This window comes from Colossoma macropomum, unplaced genomic scaffold (assembly GCF_904425465.1).
Source record: "Colossoma macropomum unplaced genomic scaffold, Colossoma_macropomum, whole genome shotgun sequence".
Lineage (NCBI taxonomy): Eukaryota > Metazoa > Chordata > Actinopteri > Characiformes > Serrasalmidae > Colossoma > Colossoma macropomum.
This window is the reverse complement of record NW_023494785.1, coordinates 39,785,805-39,804,915: the sequence shown is the minus strand read 5'-3', so window position 1 is coordinate 39,804,915 and position 19,111 is coordinate 39,785,805. Positions and strand designations below refer to the sequence as shown.

Here is a 19,111-nt window from a genome sequence, read left to right as displayed (position 1 = left end):
CCTTTGGGATGAGTTGGAGTGATGAAGCTCCACTGAACACTGGGATGAGTTGGAGTGATTAAGCTCTTCTAAACACCTTTGGGATTAGTTGGAGTGATGAAGCTTCTCTAAACACCTTTGGGAGGAGTGACAAAAGATGACACTCCTCCAAACACCTTTGGAATGAGTTGGAGTGATGAAGCTTCTCTAAACACCTTTGGGATAAGTGAAAAAGACGACGCTCCTCCAAACACCTTTGGGATGAGTTGGAGTGATGAGGCTCCTCTAAACACCTATTTGATGAAATGGAGTGATGAAGTTCTTCCAAACACCACTGGGATGAGTTGGAGTGATAAAGCTCCTCTAAACACCTTTGGGATTAGTTGCAGTGATGAAGCTCCTCTAAAGGCCTTTTTTGGGATGAGTTGGAGTGATGAAGCTCCTCTGAACACATCAGGGATGAGTTACAGTAATGACACTCTTCCTTGGTGAAACAAAGTTCAGTGAAAAAACACTGAACACCTTTGGGATGAGTAGAACTGACGTAATGCTATTGAACACATTTGGGATAAGCTGGAGTGTCGGGGCGTTTTCACACTTTAAAGTTTCGAACCAAAATCCGAACCAAGGTTTATGTTTTTGAGAACCATGGTCCGGACCGAGACCACCTCTTTTGGGCAAACCAAATTTCAATCATTTGGTCCGGACCACGGTCCGAGGCACCTTTCACACCTGTTATATTGGTTTGGACCAAACTGAGAAGTCCAAAGGTCTGGACCAAACAAGGTGTGAAAGCACCCTTAATCTACTGAACACCTTTGGGATGAGGTGGAATGATGAACATTTTTGGGATGACCTTTTGGGGTGGAGGGGGTACTCCCTATAAATGATTTCAGAAGAAATACTGGACAGACATGTGTATGCATGTAGTTGTGAATCCACTTGGTGCTTAAGTCTACTCCCAGGAGCACAATGCTATGTTCAGTACCAGCCACAAGTTTACAACTCAAGACTGTGTTACCTGTGTATAGTTCCAGTTGCAGATGGACAGAAGCTCCAATGTGTCCAGTGAGGTGATATTGAGCTTTTGGAGATCTTTAGTGTTAAAACCCTGACAGATACAGCCCAGCTCCACAATCTGAGTCTGATTCAGCATTGATGCATCACCCAATGCCTATGACACAACACAGAGACGTCCCACCATGAGGAAACACTGAGTTTGATGTAATATAGACATGTATACATGAACTGTACTTTGAAATACCTGTTACACATTTTAAACACATCTAATACATGAACTTACAATACTGTTCAAAAGTTTGGAATCACTGTTTTTATTATTATAAAACCAATTTAATTACAAGATGTAATAAAATGCTAGTAATGTGTTTTAAATAAATTGTAGCAAGCTGATAAACAAAATTTAGATGTGTCAAGTTATGATAAAATTAAAGGGGTTTTATTCAGTGTGGTTTGATGTGAAATGCACCATTCTAAAGAATAGTTGGACGAAAGTTTAAAGATAAAGTTCTAACTTTAATATTTAATATTTTTTAAAATGCATGTGCATGTAGGGCACTGAGGCAAAACAGACCCCAACAAAAAACTATTTGTTTCAGTTTTATCACTATTTTACCATCATCAACATTGCATATGAAACTCAGAAGACTCGTGTAGGGTCACTGGTGGTTTTGGACAGTAAATAAAATGTCTATATTTGCATTGTAGACATTGTGACCCCTGGTTCCTATCAGCAACACTGTAAAGACATCTGAGTCTGTATGTAACATTTCACAACAAACCACTCTGAATGACTTTGTTTTGGTTGAATTATGCAGAATTCATTAACAATCAGAGAAACAATGTATTGGGATGATTACATTTCAAGGCATATAACAACACAAAATTATTATAAATAGCTAATTATGCTACATTATTAATCATTGAGTGCGTTAACATGCACTCAATAATCCGATTATTCAATCCAATTATATGAATATTCAAATGGTCATGTGAACGGCACACTACGGTTGCTAGGATCGGAGTGAGGTCTAGAAGTCTGATTAAGAAATCTGATAAAGAGAGCTGGATTTTAGCTCTGTAATCAGATTTCTCAGTGCATGTGAACTCTTACTCTGATTTCTTTCGTATTTCTCAGTCTGTGCATGTGCGAAAACAGACCGCGGCACCAGAAATAAGAGAGCAGCTGTTTTCGCACATGCACAGACTGAGAAATCCGAAAGAAAGCAAAGAGATGCAGCAAAACGCTTTTGGAGAGACACTGAAACCGACTACACGCTTGATGAAATGAAGAACTTAAATATTCTTCATCTTCTAGATGATGTTCGTATTTTCATGTGGCGTTGTTTTTTTTTAATAAAAAAGAGGCAGCAAGAAGTTTGAGTTTTACGTTACGTTTACATCACGTCTTCTTCTGTGAGTTTATTGGCTGGTTGCAAAGCAGAAATCCGATTATTGTCTGACTCATGTAGACCTGGAGTTTCCCCATTATCTGATTACTCAAGTGCATGTAAACGCGTTGGTCGGATTACTGACAAAATCTGATTTTCTGCAGTTATCGGATTTTTAAGTGCATGTAAACGCACTCATTTACTAACTTTAGAATAGAAATACTTTTAAGGGTCTAATTTCCAACATTTAAATATATGCTATCATAGTTATTACAGAATAAAATAACAAAAACTTTAGATTTACTGGCACTATTCTAACTGACCAGTCAGTTCTCTCTCACTAAGAAGCTGTTCATACCTCTATAGCCTTCTCGCGGAGCACTGCCAGGTGCTCTGCAGTAAAGTTGCGTATCTCTCCCAGCACAGGCACGGCCTCTCTGAACGTCTGGGCAGACATATTAGCCAGCTGGGCTGGACTCCAGTAAACGTTGCCCTCTCCCAGATCCTCCATGACTGACACAGAAGGCACCACTGATGGAGAAACTACACAAAACAAAAAAAAGGAAGAAAAGAGAGGCAGACATTTGTGTTATTATATCTGTTGTGTTGATTTCAGATGACTATAGACTTATTTAATGCAAAGCATATTCTAACTTTTACACTATACCTCTAATTACTGCAGGTCAGGGATCGGAAAACAGGAAACAAAACCCTAATATTTTTACACAAAATTAGGAATAGAATCACTTTACTCACCCAGAGTGGAACAAAACAAAGTTAAAATGTAGTAAACAGTGTTATTGTTAGTGAATTGTGATTTGAATTGGCCAAATTTGCACATATAAGGCTCTATACTGTAACACTACTAATAGTCTGCTCTTGTGTGGGTTAAAGGCAGTGTACTTGTGCAAGGTTGCTGCACAGTTTCTACAATCAAATTCAATATGGCAAAAATAATACAATTTCCAAAGAATAACAGCATGCACGGTCCCACTTTATATTGTCTCTAATTACTGTATAGTTACACATGAATAATATATGCAACAACAGTGTAACTACTAATGATTCAGTCAATGTTACAGATGGATTATAGAACTACAGCCCATGTAATTACACGTGTATCAACAGTTTTAACAAAAAATGCTAGCTGAATGTTAGAGAAGCTGACAGATACGGTGTAAGTAATGTCTTAATGTAAGTTATAACATACTTCCTTTTACTGCTGGAAAAGACTTCTGAAAAAAAACTGCTGTTCCAGTCTGATTACAAAGGTAATTACATTTGTTATAACCCTTCTGTGATTACATGAGAGAGAAAAGGGCTGTTACAACTATTAACATACACTTGTGTAATCACATGAGGCAAAACTGAAGTTGATACACATGTGTAATTACATAAGCTTTACTTCTGTAATCCATCTATAACAGTGACTAATTTATTAGTAGTTACAATGTTGTTGCATATGTTGTTGACATGTAACTACACAGTTATTAGAGACACTTAACATGAAGTGGGACCGCATGCACAAACTCAAGTATGGCTTGTATTCATTTCTATTTTATTCATGATAATCGGCTGAAAAAGAAAGGATACACGCTTTGAGATTGATTGATCCTTACAAGGTCTTCTGAGTCTTTAGTGGTCAGTGTCTGATCACAGGACCACTGTCCATTGGATAGTTTTGGTTGGTAGACTGTTTTAATCTAGCTTACTATACAAAATAATCTGGGACCAGATTCACAAAAGCATCTTACGAAGGAAAATCTTCTTAAATGTGTGTTTTTTCTTAACTTCTCTTCAAATAACTTGGTAAGAATGATCTTGTTTTCTTTTTGTAGCTATTTTCATAAGAATAATTCTAAGAACAAGTGGTAATATTATGTTCTTAAATGTTTTCTTAACCTTATGACAGACTCACACTCGTCTTCGGCTGTAAGAGTTGACCAGGTCTGCTTCTGAATTTATCACAGATGCTGCCTCTGCTGCTCCTGTTCATCCTCGTCCATTACAACACAATTATCATATTTTCCAAAGAGAATTTTTTTTCAGTTCAGTTTTTTCCATCTCCTCTAATTTTTGTTTTGTTATTTTTTACACACTTGGTTTGATGTTTTTCTCCTCTTGGCGGATTAAACTAAATAATGAAAATAACAGAATACAAATTCAAAATGTATCTTGCTTCGTTTATGGTACGTGGAAAAATGCAATGTAGCCTAAATAAGAAAATAACGAAGATTTACTTCAGAAAATCTTAAGAAAATAATTAAATTTAAGAGAATATTTAAGAACTTATTAAGATTTTTTTTTTGAGTATTGCATTCAAGAACATTCTTATGACCTTCTTAGTGTTTGTTTTAAGAATCTTCGCAGGTTTTTTCTTAAGAAAGCTTTCGTGAATCTGGCCCCTGTTTTTAGGAACCATCTTAGACTTTATTAGGGGTTTAGTATGTGCATAATGTGACATTCTGGACTATGATTTGCTATTTGGCTCACTTTTCCTAACTGAGAGTTTTAAAGCATGTTTAATACTTATTTATGATGCTGTTATTATTCTGCAGTAAAATCTTTTATATGTGCATGAAATATTACATCCATTATTTTTTGAGGACTATTGATGCAAAAATACCAATTTCATCAGTTTCAAAATGAATGTCTTATAGTATACTGATCTAATGTGAGCCTCGAACACACCGGTTTAAAATTAGAAGCTGCACGGATGGTAAAATAGAATAGTTAGCAGTTTGATAGTTTCATTTTCGTCCAGTTGCAGGTGAAAAACATGGCAGGAGTGTATTTTGCACATGGTTTTGGCAGCATGTCACTTGTGCCAAACAGCAGAAAAACAGGCTGGAATAGCCGTATAGTAACCATGTGTAAATAGTAGATTCTTCATTTTGTGTGAAACTGACCAGTGGACACTCAGGAAATAATTAAAGACTGACCCATCACGCTGGACACCCTTTATTCTTCATTCAGTCAATGTTGGAGACACATGAAATGGCGTGCGCTCACATTTTACGTGCTGGTGTTTAAATGAAAATGACGACCGGTTCAAACAAAGTAGAAACACTGAAGATATTACAAGTTTTTTCCACCTTAAATCAGCTCCAGACTGTAGACATTTAGACCACTTTATAAATGCTCTTCACCGCTGCTGACCTGGACATTCATACATTTAATATTACTATGGAAAAAATAAGAATTTTCAATTTATAACAAATTTTTCAAAATGATTTGATTATATTGAGCTTGAATACATTATGTACACCAATGTTCAAAAGAATCACTGTTCAAAGTATGGAATGATTCTAATACGTTAGCCTAATGCAGGGGTTGTCAGCAGGTATATTTTCTTTTATAAACTATAAAATAAAAAAAATAAATACTACAGTACAATAAAGCTCTGCTGATCGCTCAAACACAGTTTTGCCAATAAACGGTCTTAAACGCTGGAGTTAAAGTAGCCTATAACTGCTATTTCACCGACCGTGAGAATTGGCGAGCAGACGACTGGTCACCATAGCAACGCAGACAAGTCTCCCCTAGCCAACAAAAAGGCAAAGAGAAAGATTTAAGATGACCACAGATAATTTGAAGACGAATGGACTTGCATTTATAATCACTCCAGCTGGTTTCCTGATACATTTAATCTGCAATGAGGCACTGTCAAACACTAAAAAGTTGCGACTGACCCCTGGGTTGCTGACCCCTGACCTAATGTAAATGTAAATTAAAATGAAGAAGTGTAATCTAAATGAATCTAAATAGCACTACCTAACAAAAGACCAATATTTCCGATTGGAGAAATTCCAGAGATATGTTTCCTGTTATTCTAAAATGTGGAAAAAATGACCAAAAATTAAAAAAAAAACAGACAGGTATCCAAACTTTTGACTGCTCCACCTCTGAAATACTCAAGAATAATCGTGGGAATTCTTAACGTTTGCCTCATATTCATTTGTAATCCAGGCTTATGTGTTGACCACTGTTCTGATGCTTTTCAAGAGCAGTTTTGTATTTAAATAAATTGATTTTTTCTTGTCGTATCTGTGGTTCTGTAAACTCACTCTCTCTCCTGCGGCGCTGCAGGATGGGGTTTGTTTTGAGCTGGAAAAGTTTGCGGCGCAGAGCCAGCAGATCAGGCCATGAGCGGAACTCCTCTGGATGCGGGGCGGCGGTTTGAGGCTGCAAGCTGCCCAGCAGATCGGACAGAGACGACTTCAGCCAGCTCTGTGGACGAGAGTGGAAGGAGTGGACGTTTATTATCATTCAGAAGTTTGGAATCACCATTTAAGAGTGTGCAATGATTTTTTTGGTAATACACAACCAATTATATTATAAACCACTCTGTTGCAGATAAATGTATCAGTGATTCTAATATGCTAGTGCTGTGGAACTTCACTGGTTTAAAATAATTAGTACAAAACCATAAAAAAATTAAGAAATTTGTCCCTGTGTGACTCGATGGATGTATGAAGAAAAATGAACTGATATAGCTGTATATCATGAATGCATGGATGAATTACAGTATTGCATTATATTATATTATACCTGTGGCTTATATTTCAAAAGTGGTGGTCAAATTGGTGTCCATTTTATAATATTTAACCCTCTGGGGTCCACAAACCCGCCCTTGCATCACATTGGAGGTTTCTATATCTGTTTCTCTATCTTTGTTATAATACAGCCCTTTCCATTCCATCTTTTCACGAGATCATACATGACTCACATCTGGAGTTATGAGGCTGTGTAGATACATGTCATCCGCCTCTCACCGTGGGTAATTGGTGGATTTGTGTGTCCGTCTACATTTTGCATTAACTGACCAGTGGACACTCAGGAAATCAATCAGGACCGGCCATCACACCGGACGCCCTTTATTCTTTATCGGAGACAGATGTGAAACGTCATGCAGAGTTTACAGCTGCTGAAGTTGCTACAGCAGCTTTGGAAAGTAGTGATGAAGATAACGGAACATTTTGATATGAAACATATGGGCATCATTGTTATTTGCAAGAGCCTTTAAAGGTGAATTTAAGAAGATATACACAAATTGAAAAAACGCCCTCAGACCCCAGAGGGTTAACACTGTACGTTATTACTGTATCTAAAATAAAAATGATTAACATGACAAGTGAGTCTAAATTTTTCAATAGCAATGTAGGTCAATAATAAAGAAGAGAGAATGAAAACGACAGGGTTGCAAGTATAGAAGAAAATGATATTATTAAATGAACAGCTATTTTGTTGCCAATTCCTATAAAGGCATATTGCCTCATTTTCTATAAGGGTACTTTTCCTTGTTTACACGGGATTGGACTCTCAATCGACTGAATAAGGCAGGGAGAATAAAGATCTCTTACTCACCTTGAAAGGCATCACCTCAAGCGAAGTATCATTTAGTAAGAGGAGGGGTCCCATTAATTTCATGACATCTTCTGTCCAAATGGATGGGGCCCTGTTTCAAAAGACACAGCGATAACAAAATGAATATAAAAAAAGCTTCATAAAGTCAACCTCAGGTCATAATATCCTGTACTTATGACAGGGATTACATTATAAGCCACGTGTGCTATACCGTTCATCAGCTGCCGTAAGGCTAAAATGAACTTTCAAAGGTTTTGCACAGATTTGCCCTTAGTGTGTATAATAATTGTGTATTAAATGACTTTTCTTCAAAATTTTGGCGAATAGAAAATGGGTCGGTTTACGTTCGGTGAGTTTCATTGCTCTTGAGCGCCCCCTCTGCTGTAATATCGGTGCCTAGGGAAGTGTGATTCATATGAACAACAGCCAAACAAACAGCAGTTAGCTGCACTGATAACCTATTAAGCCATGTTTTTGTTACTACAAACAGATGTAATTCCCTGGGGCCTGTTGCACCAGCCGTACTTAAGCTCAAACGTAGGCTAGCAACTTCTTATCAGAGCTAATTTAACAGTTCAGCAAATACTGAGCTTTTAATGCTGATGCAAAATCGTGGATATTTCCCTCCTCCATTATTTTTACACATCAATCTGTTTCACTGTGGCAGGAAATGGATGTGCATTAGCTGTAACTCCTCTGGTGGCAGATTTAAAAGAGTTTTAGGGGTCGTCACCAAATTCTCAGAACAGATCAGGCGAGATGCTCAGTTCAATAGTGTTAACTGTTCTGCAGATATTTTGAATAACACTGTGGTCTAAAACTCCGAAACGCTGCCTAGTCTCAATGTGTGGGTGTGAGCTCAAGGCTCTTCAGCACTGGATGGTGTGAATGCAGAACGGGTGACAGTGTTGTCTGTAAAGGGACTACATTACCCATAAACACGTGTGATGAGCGTGAACAGAGGAGCTCTGTAGAGGCGGGGAATGTGTTCACAGGAGGCCAGGGCCTGCAGAGTGGCATTCAGAGCTGCAGGGTTCAGAGACGACATCCATGCAGGATCCAGCTCACACACCAGAGGACCCAGAGACAAGACTTCAGCGCTGGACAAATCAGACGCGTTCTTCCCCTGAGGACGCGGAGAACAGAGGTTAGGTCAGCGCTCTGTAAACGTGCAGGACCAGTCAAATGTCTGGAAACAACTGACCGAATGGCCCCTTTTCCACTGCAGGGCTGAATTGTTCTGAGCATGGAGTGTAACTGGTCCTGTGGCTTTTCCACATGGACATGGTTCGACACGGATCGGGCTCAGTCCATGTTTTTTCAGCACGAACTGCACTTGGGGCCACAGAACCGTTCATGGGATGACATAATGCTGTAGCCATTGGCCGATCTAAAACCAATTTCTATATTTTATAATGTGCTGCTAACCAGGAGGGAGTAGCTGGTTAGCGTTAGCTTAGCTAGTATGCTGCCACCTTAGCTCACCACAGAACAGGTTCAATTCTGACTAACAAAAGCTTTACTAGGACAAATTTAGATGATAATGATAATCTGAGGAAGCGAAGTCGAGCAGCTGATGTTAGAAAAACAGAAAGTCAAAATTAAACCTGTTCTCTGGTGCCTAAGCTAATGCTAGGTTGCTCTTCTCTCCTAGCTAGCTTAGCTAAAGAGGTCCAAACACCCCAGTGCAGGTTTGATTCGATTAACTGCCCTCCTGTAACAAATATAGACAGTCAAAATGTAAAACAGCGAGAGTAAAGCCGACCAATCAGTGTTGGAGTGACAGAAAGCCGAAATCAAACCTGTTCTGTAGTGCTTAAAGCTGTAGCCTGCTAGGCTAAGGTAACATGAGTGTATGGTGCCTACCACAGCTGCACAGGCTCGGTTCTAGCAAACCGATGAATAAAAACACCCGTTTAGAGGATAAAGACTCGCATCTGACATCACAAATTCGAATGTCTGGTGTTGAAGTGACAGAAAGATAAAATTAGAACAGTTCTGTGGTACTTTGAGCTGTACCCTGCTTTGCGTAACCGGAACGGCCCGTTACGGCCCTGAGAACCGTTTGGCTCCACAGTGAAAAAGAGGCCAATGTTTCTTTTACTGGGTACTACCGTAATCTTAAAGCCATCTAAAGGCATTACGCTCAAATGCGTGGATTTCAAATGTAAAAAATATATCTATATATATTTAAAGGCTGTTTTTTCAAGGCAATTGACTTTTCTTGAAGCTTGCTGGAAAATAAGCACACCAAGTGGCTCCTCAAGAAGCTGCTTGAGAGAATGCCAAAAGTGTGTAAAAGTGCCTCAAGACAAAGGGTGGGAGTCTACCTAGAAGAATCTAAAACACTTTTTGGGTTACTGAAACATTCAAAATGCAAAATTAGCATCTTCATTATTATTCTAAGCCATGGAAAACAATAAAAGTGGCACTGTAGAGTGAACCCACTTTAGCTGTCTTGCACATTTCTTTCTCATAAGCATCTAAAACGGCTAAAGTAGATATTTCTGAGGAGATCAGATTTAAAATCTGGTTGTACAACCATGTAAGAGCTGGTAGACCACCAAAACTGTCACTATCAGCCAAACAGAGAGAGAAATTCAAGCTCCACTTTTGCTTCAGATCAGAAAAATGCTTCAGATGTTTCTGTCCATCCTTCCACTGTGGGAAGACAGCTCAGCGCTATGGGTCTGAAAGGATGTATAGCTGTCAAGAAGAACCTCACTGAGAAAAGGAAATAGACTTAAAAGAAGATTTGCACATCTGAAATGTGAAATATGGTATCCAGACTGATGAGTCTAAAATTGTTACCTAGGCCATAAGCAGAAAATGCAACCAACCTCTAAGACTAAATTTTGAGGGTGTGGAAACATATCCCTGCAGATTTATTGGAAAACTGAAATCAAGTCTCCTGAAAAGAGTGGAGGCTGTAATAAAGCTGGACTTAATAGTAAAAAAAAGGGTGAGAACACAAAACTGGAAAAAAATGATGTAATATTTAGACGTTTTCTGCTTTTTTCCTGTCGCTGAAAAATGGGCAACTAATGCTGAATGGCAGGTTTGACTGGAAATGAAATGTGGTCTCTGATTTTTGAACAGCACTGTGTATAAAACACAGTATGTATTTTTACATATATGTACTTACATAAATAACATACACGGGACATTTACTTCACACTCTTAAATTGTATGAAAACAGGTTACCAGGCAGCGGAGAGCTCTGTCTCTGAGCTCCCAGCGTGACGGTGCACTGTTCGGTAGGGACGTCAGGTTGGCTTGACTCATCTTCTCTAGGAAACGAGGACACACTGTGGCCGGGAGACCTTGAATCGCCTTTATTCTGTGTACATGGTTTTGTGTGTGTGTGTGTGTGTGTGTGTGTGTGTGTGTGTGTGTGTGTGTGTGTGTTTTTAATGGGTTATATGTGTGAGTGACGGGTAAAAATGTGTATATGAGTGTGATTGGATAAGGGAGAAAACAAAAAAACAAGCATATTGTAACCATTACTAAATGTTTTCCTGGATTATGGAAGTGAAAGTTGGCCAAAAATCAAAATTACGCAATTTGCTCCTTAACTCAAATGTAGTTGAGCAGATAAGACATGTTTGCTTTTCTTTAGCTTTATGCTTTGAAAGCTATGAGATTATTGTTGCTAACAAGTAATGGAAACCATGGGCACCAGGTTAGCATGGCTAAATTATCACACACTCACGCAATAAGGCAAGAAGTTGTCAAAAACAACACAAAATGCTGTATGTGTCATGTCCACTGCTGAAGTGTCTCCTCCTCCCCTACAGGGGTCTCTATCTCCTGAACATTAGTGTAGTTATGTCAGAGCCAGTTTATGAGGAGCCTGGCCGCTTCCTGTTTCCCCTGTTATATCAAAAAACATGACTGGCGCCCACGAGCAAGTCCTCAGTGAATGGGAGTGAATGGAGCTCAATGGCTAAAAACGTAAAGTTCAAATAGTTTCTAATCACTCGCCCAGAACGTTTCTTTAATTTTAGAAAGTAGAAGGATGTATTTCACTCAAAAAACAAAGAAAACGCAAATGCATGTTTCCTTTTTTCTACAGCAAACGGGTTTTGGGCAGCAGAACGCAAACATTACTGCTACTGAGTGCTGATTGGTTGGCAAGCAGAGCAGCTCATTGGCTGTTCGCGCTCACAGACATCATGAAGGTACATGAGGCGCTGTTTTAAACCCCTTAACCCAAGTTTAACAGCTCTTAAAAATGAATCAGCAGTGTTAAAATGTTTTATGCTGCTCTGTGTTCAGAAACTGACTGTACTGTTTTACATTAAAAATGTTTAAGTATTTATAAACTATGATTTTGCTCAAATGCTCCATCTTAGCCCATTCATTTCGGACTCGCTCGGGAGCGCCCTCTAGCGTTTGAGAAACCTGGAAGGCATTACAGAGGGATAAGTTCTCTTTGGTTGTTAAAATGGTTTTTATTCATACAAAATAGCTTTATATAAGATAAATAAATAAATACATAGCCTAATATATGCCCAAATCTGTGATAGAAATTTTTGGCCATGTCGCCCACTGCTAAACTCAACACAATTTGAGGTACATGTGTGATGATTTAGGGGCAGTCAAGCTTGAAGAATGCTTACCTGGAGGCTATAAGCTTCCATTACCTATTAGCGACATTAGCCTTGAAGTGCCACTACAAAACTAAAGAAGCAAACTTCAGACACCAAACGTGTCTTCGCCAGCTATTTCGCTTTAAGGCTGCTCTGTGAAAGTGACTCACGGTAGATGGATCAGCAGCAGAGCAGGGATGGCCTGGAGCTCTGAGCCGGTGATGTTCACGAAATAGCCGGGCCTCAGCTTCTCTAGACTGAGGAAGAGTTTTTGAGCAATGCAGCGAACCTGGAAGGAAGCATTACAGGACTCAGACTGTAATAAATCAGACTGACTGATCAGAATGTACAGAACTTTTCATGCAGAAAATATTGACATACTAAGAAGATATTAATATTCCACTGAGTAATAAATACCCAATGTAAATAACTGTGATGCTTCTGATAAAGATGTGTAATTACAACATGGAAGTGAACAGTTCACTGCTACTGTCCCCCTGCAAGATCAGTATAATACTATTAGTAATAATAATTTCAATGTGATTTCAGTTTGTATTAGTGCTTTATAAATATTTTCAGTTCACACTTAAAAATGGTCCTTCAAGCGTTCGTTGGTACGGAGCCCTGTTGGTGAATAAATAAAAATAATGCGTGGCCATGCCATATTAACATGAGTTAGTAAGGCGTGGGAACAAGATAATTACGTTGTGGCCACGATTTATTAAGGCATGGGAACAAGATCATGCATTTTTCAGCTGTGGTCAAGGCTTAATCATCTCAATAAGTCAAAGCCACGCTTTAGGATCTCATCTCCATGCCTTACTAAGTTGTGGCCACAACTCAATTATCACGTTCCCATGCCTTACTAACTCATGGCCACGCATTATTTTTATTTTTACAAGATGTCACCAGCAGGGCTCCACACTTTAGCAAAGAAAATGGTTCTATATAGAACCATAAACATTCAAAGAACCCTTTCCATGATTAAAGGGTTCTTTGCATTGTGAAAGCGTTCTTCAGATAGATGGGGAATGTGCTGTAGATGGTTCTATACAGAACCTTTTTTAAAGTGGTTCTATATAGCACCAAAAAGGGTTCCTCTATTGTTATGATGTCAGGCTTGTTACAATAGAAGAACCCTTTTTGGTGCTGCGTAGACCCTAGGTCCTATATAGAACCATGAACATTCAAAGAACCCTTTCCATGATGAAAGCGTTCTTCGGATTGATGGGGAATGTGCTGTAGATGGTTCTATAAAGAACCTTTTTGAAAATGGTGCTACCTAGACCCTAGGTTCCGCTTAGAACTATGGACATTCAAAGAACCCATTCCATGATTAAAGTGTTCTTGAGATTGATGGGGAATGTGCTGTAGATGGTTTTATTTAGAACCAAGAACATTTAAAGAACCCTTTCCATGAGTAAAAAGTTTCTTCAGATTGACAGGGAATATGCTGTATATGGTTCCATATAGAACCTTTTTAAAAATGGTTCTATATAGCACCAAAATGTGTTCCTCTATGTGGTCTATGTAGCACCCTTTTTGATGCCACATAGAACCTAGGTTCTATAGAGAAACGTCTACAACACATTCCCCATCAATCTGAATAACGTTTTTACCATGTAAAGAACCATTTAATCATGGAAAGGGTTCTTTAAATGTTCATGGTTCTATATAGAACCGTTTTCTTTTCTGAACCATTGAAGAACCATCATTTGTAAGTGTGAACATTTTAACAGCAATGATACAGAAAACAGAATTATGTTAGTCAGTGATGTCATGATACCATATCTTAGTCCTTACCTGCGTCCTAGACAGCCAGTTAGAAGAATTGGCCAGTGTTTGCACTGTTGTCAAGGTATCACTTTGATTGACGCTGTCAATCATGCTGCAGGTTACACCCTGGACAGCCTGGCCCAGCCTCCTGTTAAGAAATGATGGACTTGTTTTTCTTGATAGCATGATAGCGGATCAAGGTCTATTTTTCATTCGTAGGCGGTCACTATCGGTTAGTAGCTCTGTCTGTATGTACTGTCAACTGGCTCACCTTATTTGCTCAGGTTTGATCCCCTGACCCAAAATCTTCTTTACAAGGTAAACAGACTAGAGAAATCAAACATGAAAACAGTGAAAAACTATTGGAGCTGGATTACCACAGAAGGCTATATAATGTTGTATTTAATTGGTCATTTGGTACGGGATCGATATCATTAAATTACCCCACAGGACGCTCACTAACAATAACAACAGGCTACACGGCCCTGTTTTGTTATTCCAGGTTTTGTGAGACTGTAAAAATGACACATACTTGGAGAGGAAGGGGGGTGGTGGGGCCTGAGTACCCCCTTCATTGTCTATAGGGCTAAATAGTTTTAATTAATTTATTTACTTATTTTGACTCTTTCTAAAGTGAAGTGGTTTCAAATGCAAATAGCTTTAATCCAAATCTGTGAACTCATCACTAATGATTTCAGCCTGTTTAACCACACTGTGTTCTTTGATAGACAAATCTGAAGCCCTGCCTTATTTTCTTGGCCCTCCAATCACTGCTTAGCAGCCATTTCATTCCACCATTATCCCAGTGAAGCTGCATATCTGTGTTTTCCGTGGGAAAGATTTCATTCGAGGCTGCAGTTGTACTCATAAGATGTGCCTAGAAACGCCCAAAAGCCATACTGGATTCACTGCAGATTCCAGCTGGATTAAAATCTCCCTACAGTTATAACTGTCAGACTAAAAACTACACACACTGCAGATTCATACTGGATTAAAATCACTCCATAATTATTACTGTCAGACTGTAAAACTACACACACTGCAGATTCATACTGGATTAAAACGCTCCACAATTATTACTGTCAGACTGTAAAACTACACACACTGCAGATTCATACTGGATTAAAATCACTCCACAATTATTACTGTCAGACTGTAAAAACTACACACACTGCAGATTCATACTGGATTAAAACGCTCCACAATTATTACTGTCAGACTGTAAAACTACACACACTGCAGATTCGTACTGGATTAAAACGCTCCACAATTATTACTGTCAGACTGTAAAACTACACACACTGCAGATTCATACTGGATTAAAATCGCTCCACAATTATTACTGTCAGACTGTAAAACTACACACACTGCAGATTCATACTGGATTAAAATCGCTCCACAATTATTACCGTCAGACTGTAAAACTACACACACTGCAGATTCATACTGGATTAAAATCACTCAGCAGTTTTTACTGTCTGACTAAAATTACACACTCTGGACATTCATACAGATTTCATCAGTAATCACTTAAATGACAGTTCCTCCCCAAGTAAAACTAATCCTGTAGATCAGTTTGAATGTGTGTGCACACTGGTGAGTATGTTAGAGGGTGAATGTGTTTGCATTATACTTTTTCGTATTAAACTTTTGTGTGTGTGTGTGTGTGTGTGTGTGTGTGTGTGTGATAGCATACCTGTGTACGGGACCAGCTGCGACCCTCCAGCTGGTCCACAGAGCTAATTCCTGCTTTCTCCAGAAAGAAGAGAGAAAGTGAGGGGAGGAGAGGATCTGGCACCTTCTTCACCAAATCAGATTCATTCAAACTGGAGCGCAACTGAGAAAGAAATGCATAAAAAGCTCCCACTGTAAACTCAAACTGCAACACATAAACTGTATTTTATATCTATCTATCCATATATATATATATATATATATATATATATATATATATATATATATATATATATATTTTTTTTTTTACTCATCATTTCTGGACATTCATTACATCATTTTTATGATTCAACTTCAGTCAATTTTCAACTACAAGCAGTTCCAGTCATCAATCTGTGAATTATGAAATTTCTTTATTTATTACTAATTTGAAGTTGAGTACCAGCATCGTACTAGAATCACTTTGCACATATGGCTTCATATTATTGAGAGCAGTAATTCCAAGCTTTTGGATGGTAATGTTGGTGATGTACATACACATATAATACTCACCCCCTCTAGCAGAGCCTTTTTCTGCAAAGACGACATCTTCTCAGTCATGTTCTTCAAGGCTTCATTTCCCAGCAGTCCCTGCAGTTTAACCTTCCTCAGTATTTCGCTGTCCACTCCTCTCACCATGGAGCCCAGAGATAAGAGACTTTCACCAGTGACGTTCTAAAGAAGGACAGAGGGTTGGTTGGGGATGGAGGAGAGCCATGTGGGCCTGGCAGCAACAGCACGATGGGGACAAATGCATTTTTTATGCGCTGGATATTTAGAAGTGGAGCCATTCACTGGCAACAGCACACTCTAGCAGAATAATTAACAGAGATAGCTAGTGAGCTATTTTCTGTGCTAAGATTATAGAGAAGGAGAAAGCATGTGAGTTTGACAGATAATATCCAAACGTGATAATTATCAGTGTCAGTATTGAATAATATGGACAAATATATATTGTGGTAAGTTTTCTCAGTATTACTCAGCCCTACTACAGACAAAGCAACCCTATCTAACCTTCACCTTCTCCAGGAGTTTTTGGGCCAAAATTCTGGCCTGAACTGGCTTCCATTTGACCTGGCTCAGACTGGCCAGGCCATCCTTCAGAGTATCAGCGCTGAAGTCGGACAGTTTGGAGGGAGGCAGGATGGACACACTGGAACCCAGAGTCCGCAAGAGCTCAAGGGTGGGGGGAACGTCACCGTTCGACATCACCTTCCTCATTAAGTCTCGTCTTATCTGAGAGAGAGCGAATTCAAAGAAAGAGGGACATGGAGGAGGAGAAGAAGCAGCGGCAAGGTTAGTGTGTGGAGTTAAAGGCATAAACAGGGGTATCATACAGTGGTGAGCTATTATTCTCTCAATAAATTAGTCATATGCTTTTTGAGCATGGTATTATGGCAGGTATTACCCATAATAGCATTATTCGCTGTTATCCTTTTTGATTTCACTTATTGTGCTGAATACAATAAAAACTGGTGTACTGGCGCATGTATTCTAGCTAGTTTTGACAGTCGAATATTCATGAGTTAATAAACAGGTATTCAGTTAAGCACAGAGAAGGAAAAAACAGAATTGTGCTTATATTAACACCTCATAATGCTTAAACAGTGGCGCATTGGTAGCACAAATTAAAGTTTAGCAGTTAAGTTAATGCTAACACTAAAGCTAAGCAGTGCAAAGGCAGATAATCCTGACTCCTCATCTTCTATAAAGGCTGGTCTCTTTCGTGGATGACTTTCAGTGATGCAATGTAACAAATAGCCAACTTGTTAGCAAACTTCAGAGAAGCGAAGGCCCAATCCTACTTCTTATCTTTACCCCTACTCCTTGTTTTCGAGTGTCTCCTCGAGTGGTTGAAATCTCCCCTATGAAATGGGACCCTCAAATAAAAAAGAACATCACTTCATTAGCAGCTACTAGCGCTGCTCTGTAGGCGACCCTGCCAGTCTGCAGTGACAGCAGAGGAGGGTAAAGTTCAGCTCCTCACTGCTGGGCTTTAGTTACATTTAGGGAATCATACGCCTTCAAAGAGGGGGCGATTATTTATTATCACCCACCCCTAATTCTTCAGTGATATGAAGCTGAATTCAGCTATTCGCCAGCTTCTTGTTCAAATTTTCCCATTCCACCTTAAATTTAAGGTGGAATGGGAACTTTAGCTAGCTAGCTGCCAAGACATCAGCATACTACTAGCGATTTTTCTGCTTGTTATGAAGAAAAGGACCATAATACACTGAAATGACATTAAACTAAGATAAAACAGTGGTTCTCATATTTTTTTAGAGTAGAAAATTCTCACATTTGTGGGTTTCTTTGGTCGCTTGCGCAGCCATCTTGCCGTTTTTCTTTTTTTTCTAATAACACTCTGTTTGGACTGTCTCTGAAAAACCCTTCGCCCTACCCCTCTATCTCAACAAAAATCGGGACACCCTACCCCTAGGAGTGAATGGAGGGGTAAAGGCTAAGTGATATTGGCAAGAGGTGAAATGGAATTGGCCTAAATATCATGACGGATTATATATTATCAGTTGGAAGGAACCAACTTGCTTCCAAAAGAGAGCTACCAGAAGGGCTTGTTAATTAGCTGATTAGTTGCATCAGTCGTATAGACTAGGGAAAACACTAATATATGCCTGTATAGAGGCCTGGATATGTAAGGTAAATCAAATAAAAAGGGCCTTGAGAGTATCACTGGCTAAATAAGCAGCATTACTGTTGTTGTGTGCAAACAAATTCAAGAAAGATAAATTAAAAGTTTTTCAAACCTGGTCAATCCCAGCATTCTCGCAGTCTGCCATCTGGGACAGCAGCTTCTTACTCAGTGTGGCATTGAGAGATCGAGCATCATCAAAGAAACAGACGAGAGAGCCGAGCCTGGCCAGAAAAAGCCAGGAAGAGATGTTGAAGTGAGGGTCAGTGATGTAAAAAATACAACAACACAATACTGATATGATAATTTCTCTTGATAATGAAAACATATTGCCCACCTCTAATATTTAAAGCACATTATTTCTGACCACAGAATAACTTGCAAAGTATACATCTTACAGCAAAATTGGCTACAAGATAATCAAGTCAAAAAAACCAACACCAAATTTGTTCTGTTCTGTGCAAAGCCTCGGTAGAAAGAGGCCAAAGGCATGAACTTTTGCTGATGATTCTTCCTACTACAACAGTTTCCAAAAAAAGTTGGGATGCTGTGCAAAATATAAATAAAAACACAATGCAATGATTTAAACCCTATATTTAATTGAAAATAGTACAACTAAGAAA

At 38.9% G+C, this 19,111-nt stretch overlaps 1 protein-coding gene across 1 annotated transcript in view; it reads right to left on the bottom strand.

The window, feature by feature from the left end:
- Positions 1-19,111, bottom strand: part of otoa (otoancorin) — a 35,942-nt gene that overhangs the window by 5,194 nt on the left and 11,637 nt on the right. Inside the window, exons 8-20 of the mRNA XM_036580336.1 lie at positions 18,604-18,712; positions 16,853-17,074; positions 16,352-16,513; positions 15,822-15,962; positions 14,397-14,452; positions 14,153-14,273; positions 12,520-12,638; positions 10,962-11,097; positions 8,690-8,883; positions 7,758-7,848; positions 6,374-6,620; positions 2,749-2,933; positions 1,001-1,153 (exon numbers count right to left, since the gene is read on the bottom strand). Coding sequence (XP_036436229.1) covers positions 1,001-1,153; positions 2,749-2,933; positions 6,374-6,620; positions 7,758-7,848; positions 8,690-8,883; positions 10,962-11,097; positions 12,520-12,638; positions 14,153-14,273; positions 14,397-14,452; positions 15,822-15,962; positions 16,352-16,513; positions 16,853-17,074; positions 18,604-18,712 — 1,936 coding nt within the window. The remainder of the gene's footprint in view (positions 1-1,000; positions 1,154-2,748; positions 2,934-6,373; positions 6,621-7,757; positions 7,849-8,689; positions 8,884-10,961; positions 11,098-12,519; positions 12,639-14,152; positions 14,274-14,396; positions 14,453-15,821; positions 15,963-16,351; positions 16,514-16,852; positions 17,075-18,603; positions 18,713-19,111) is intronic.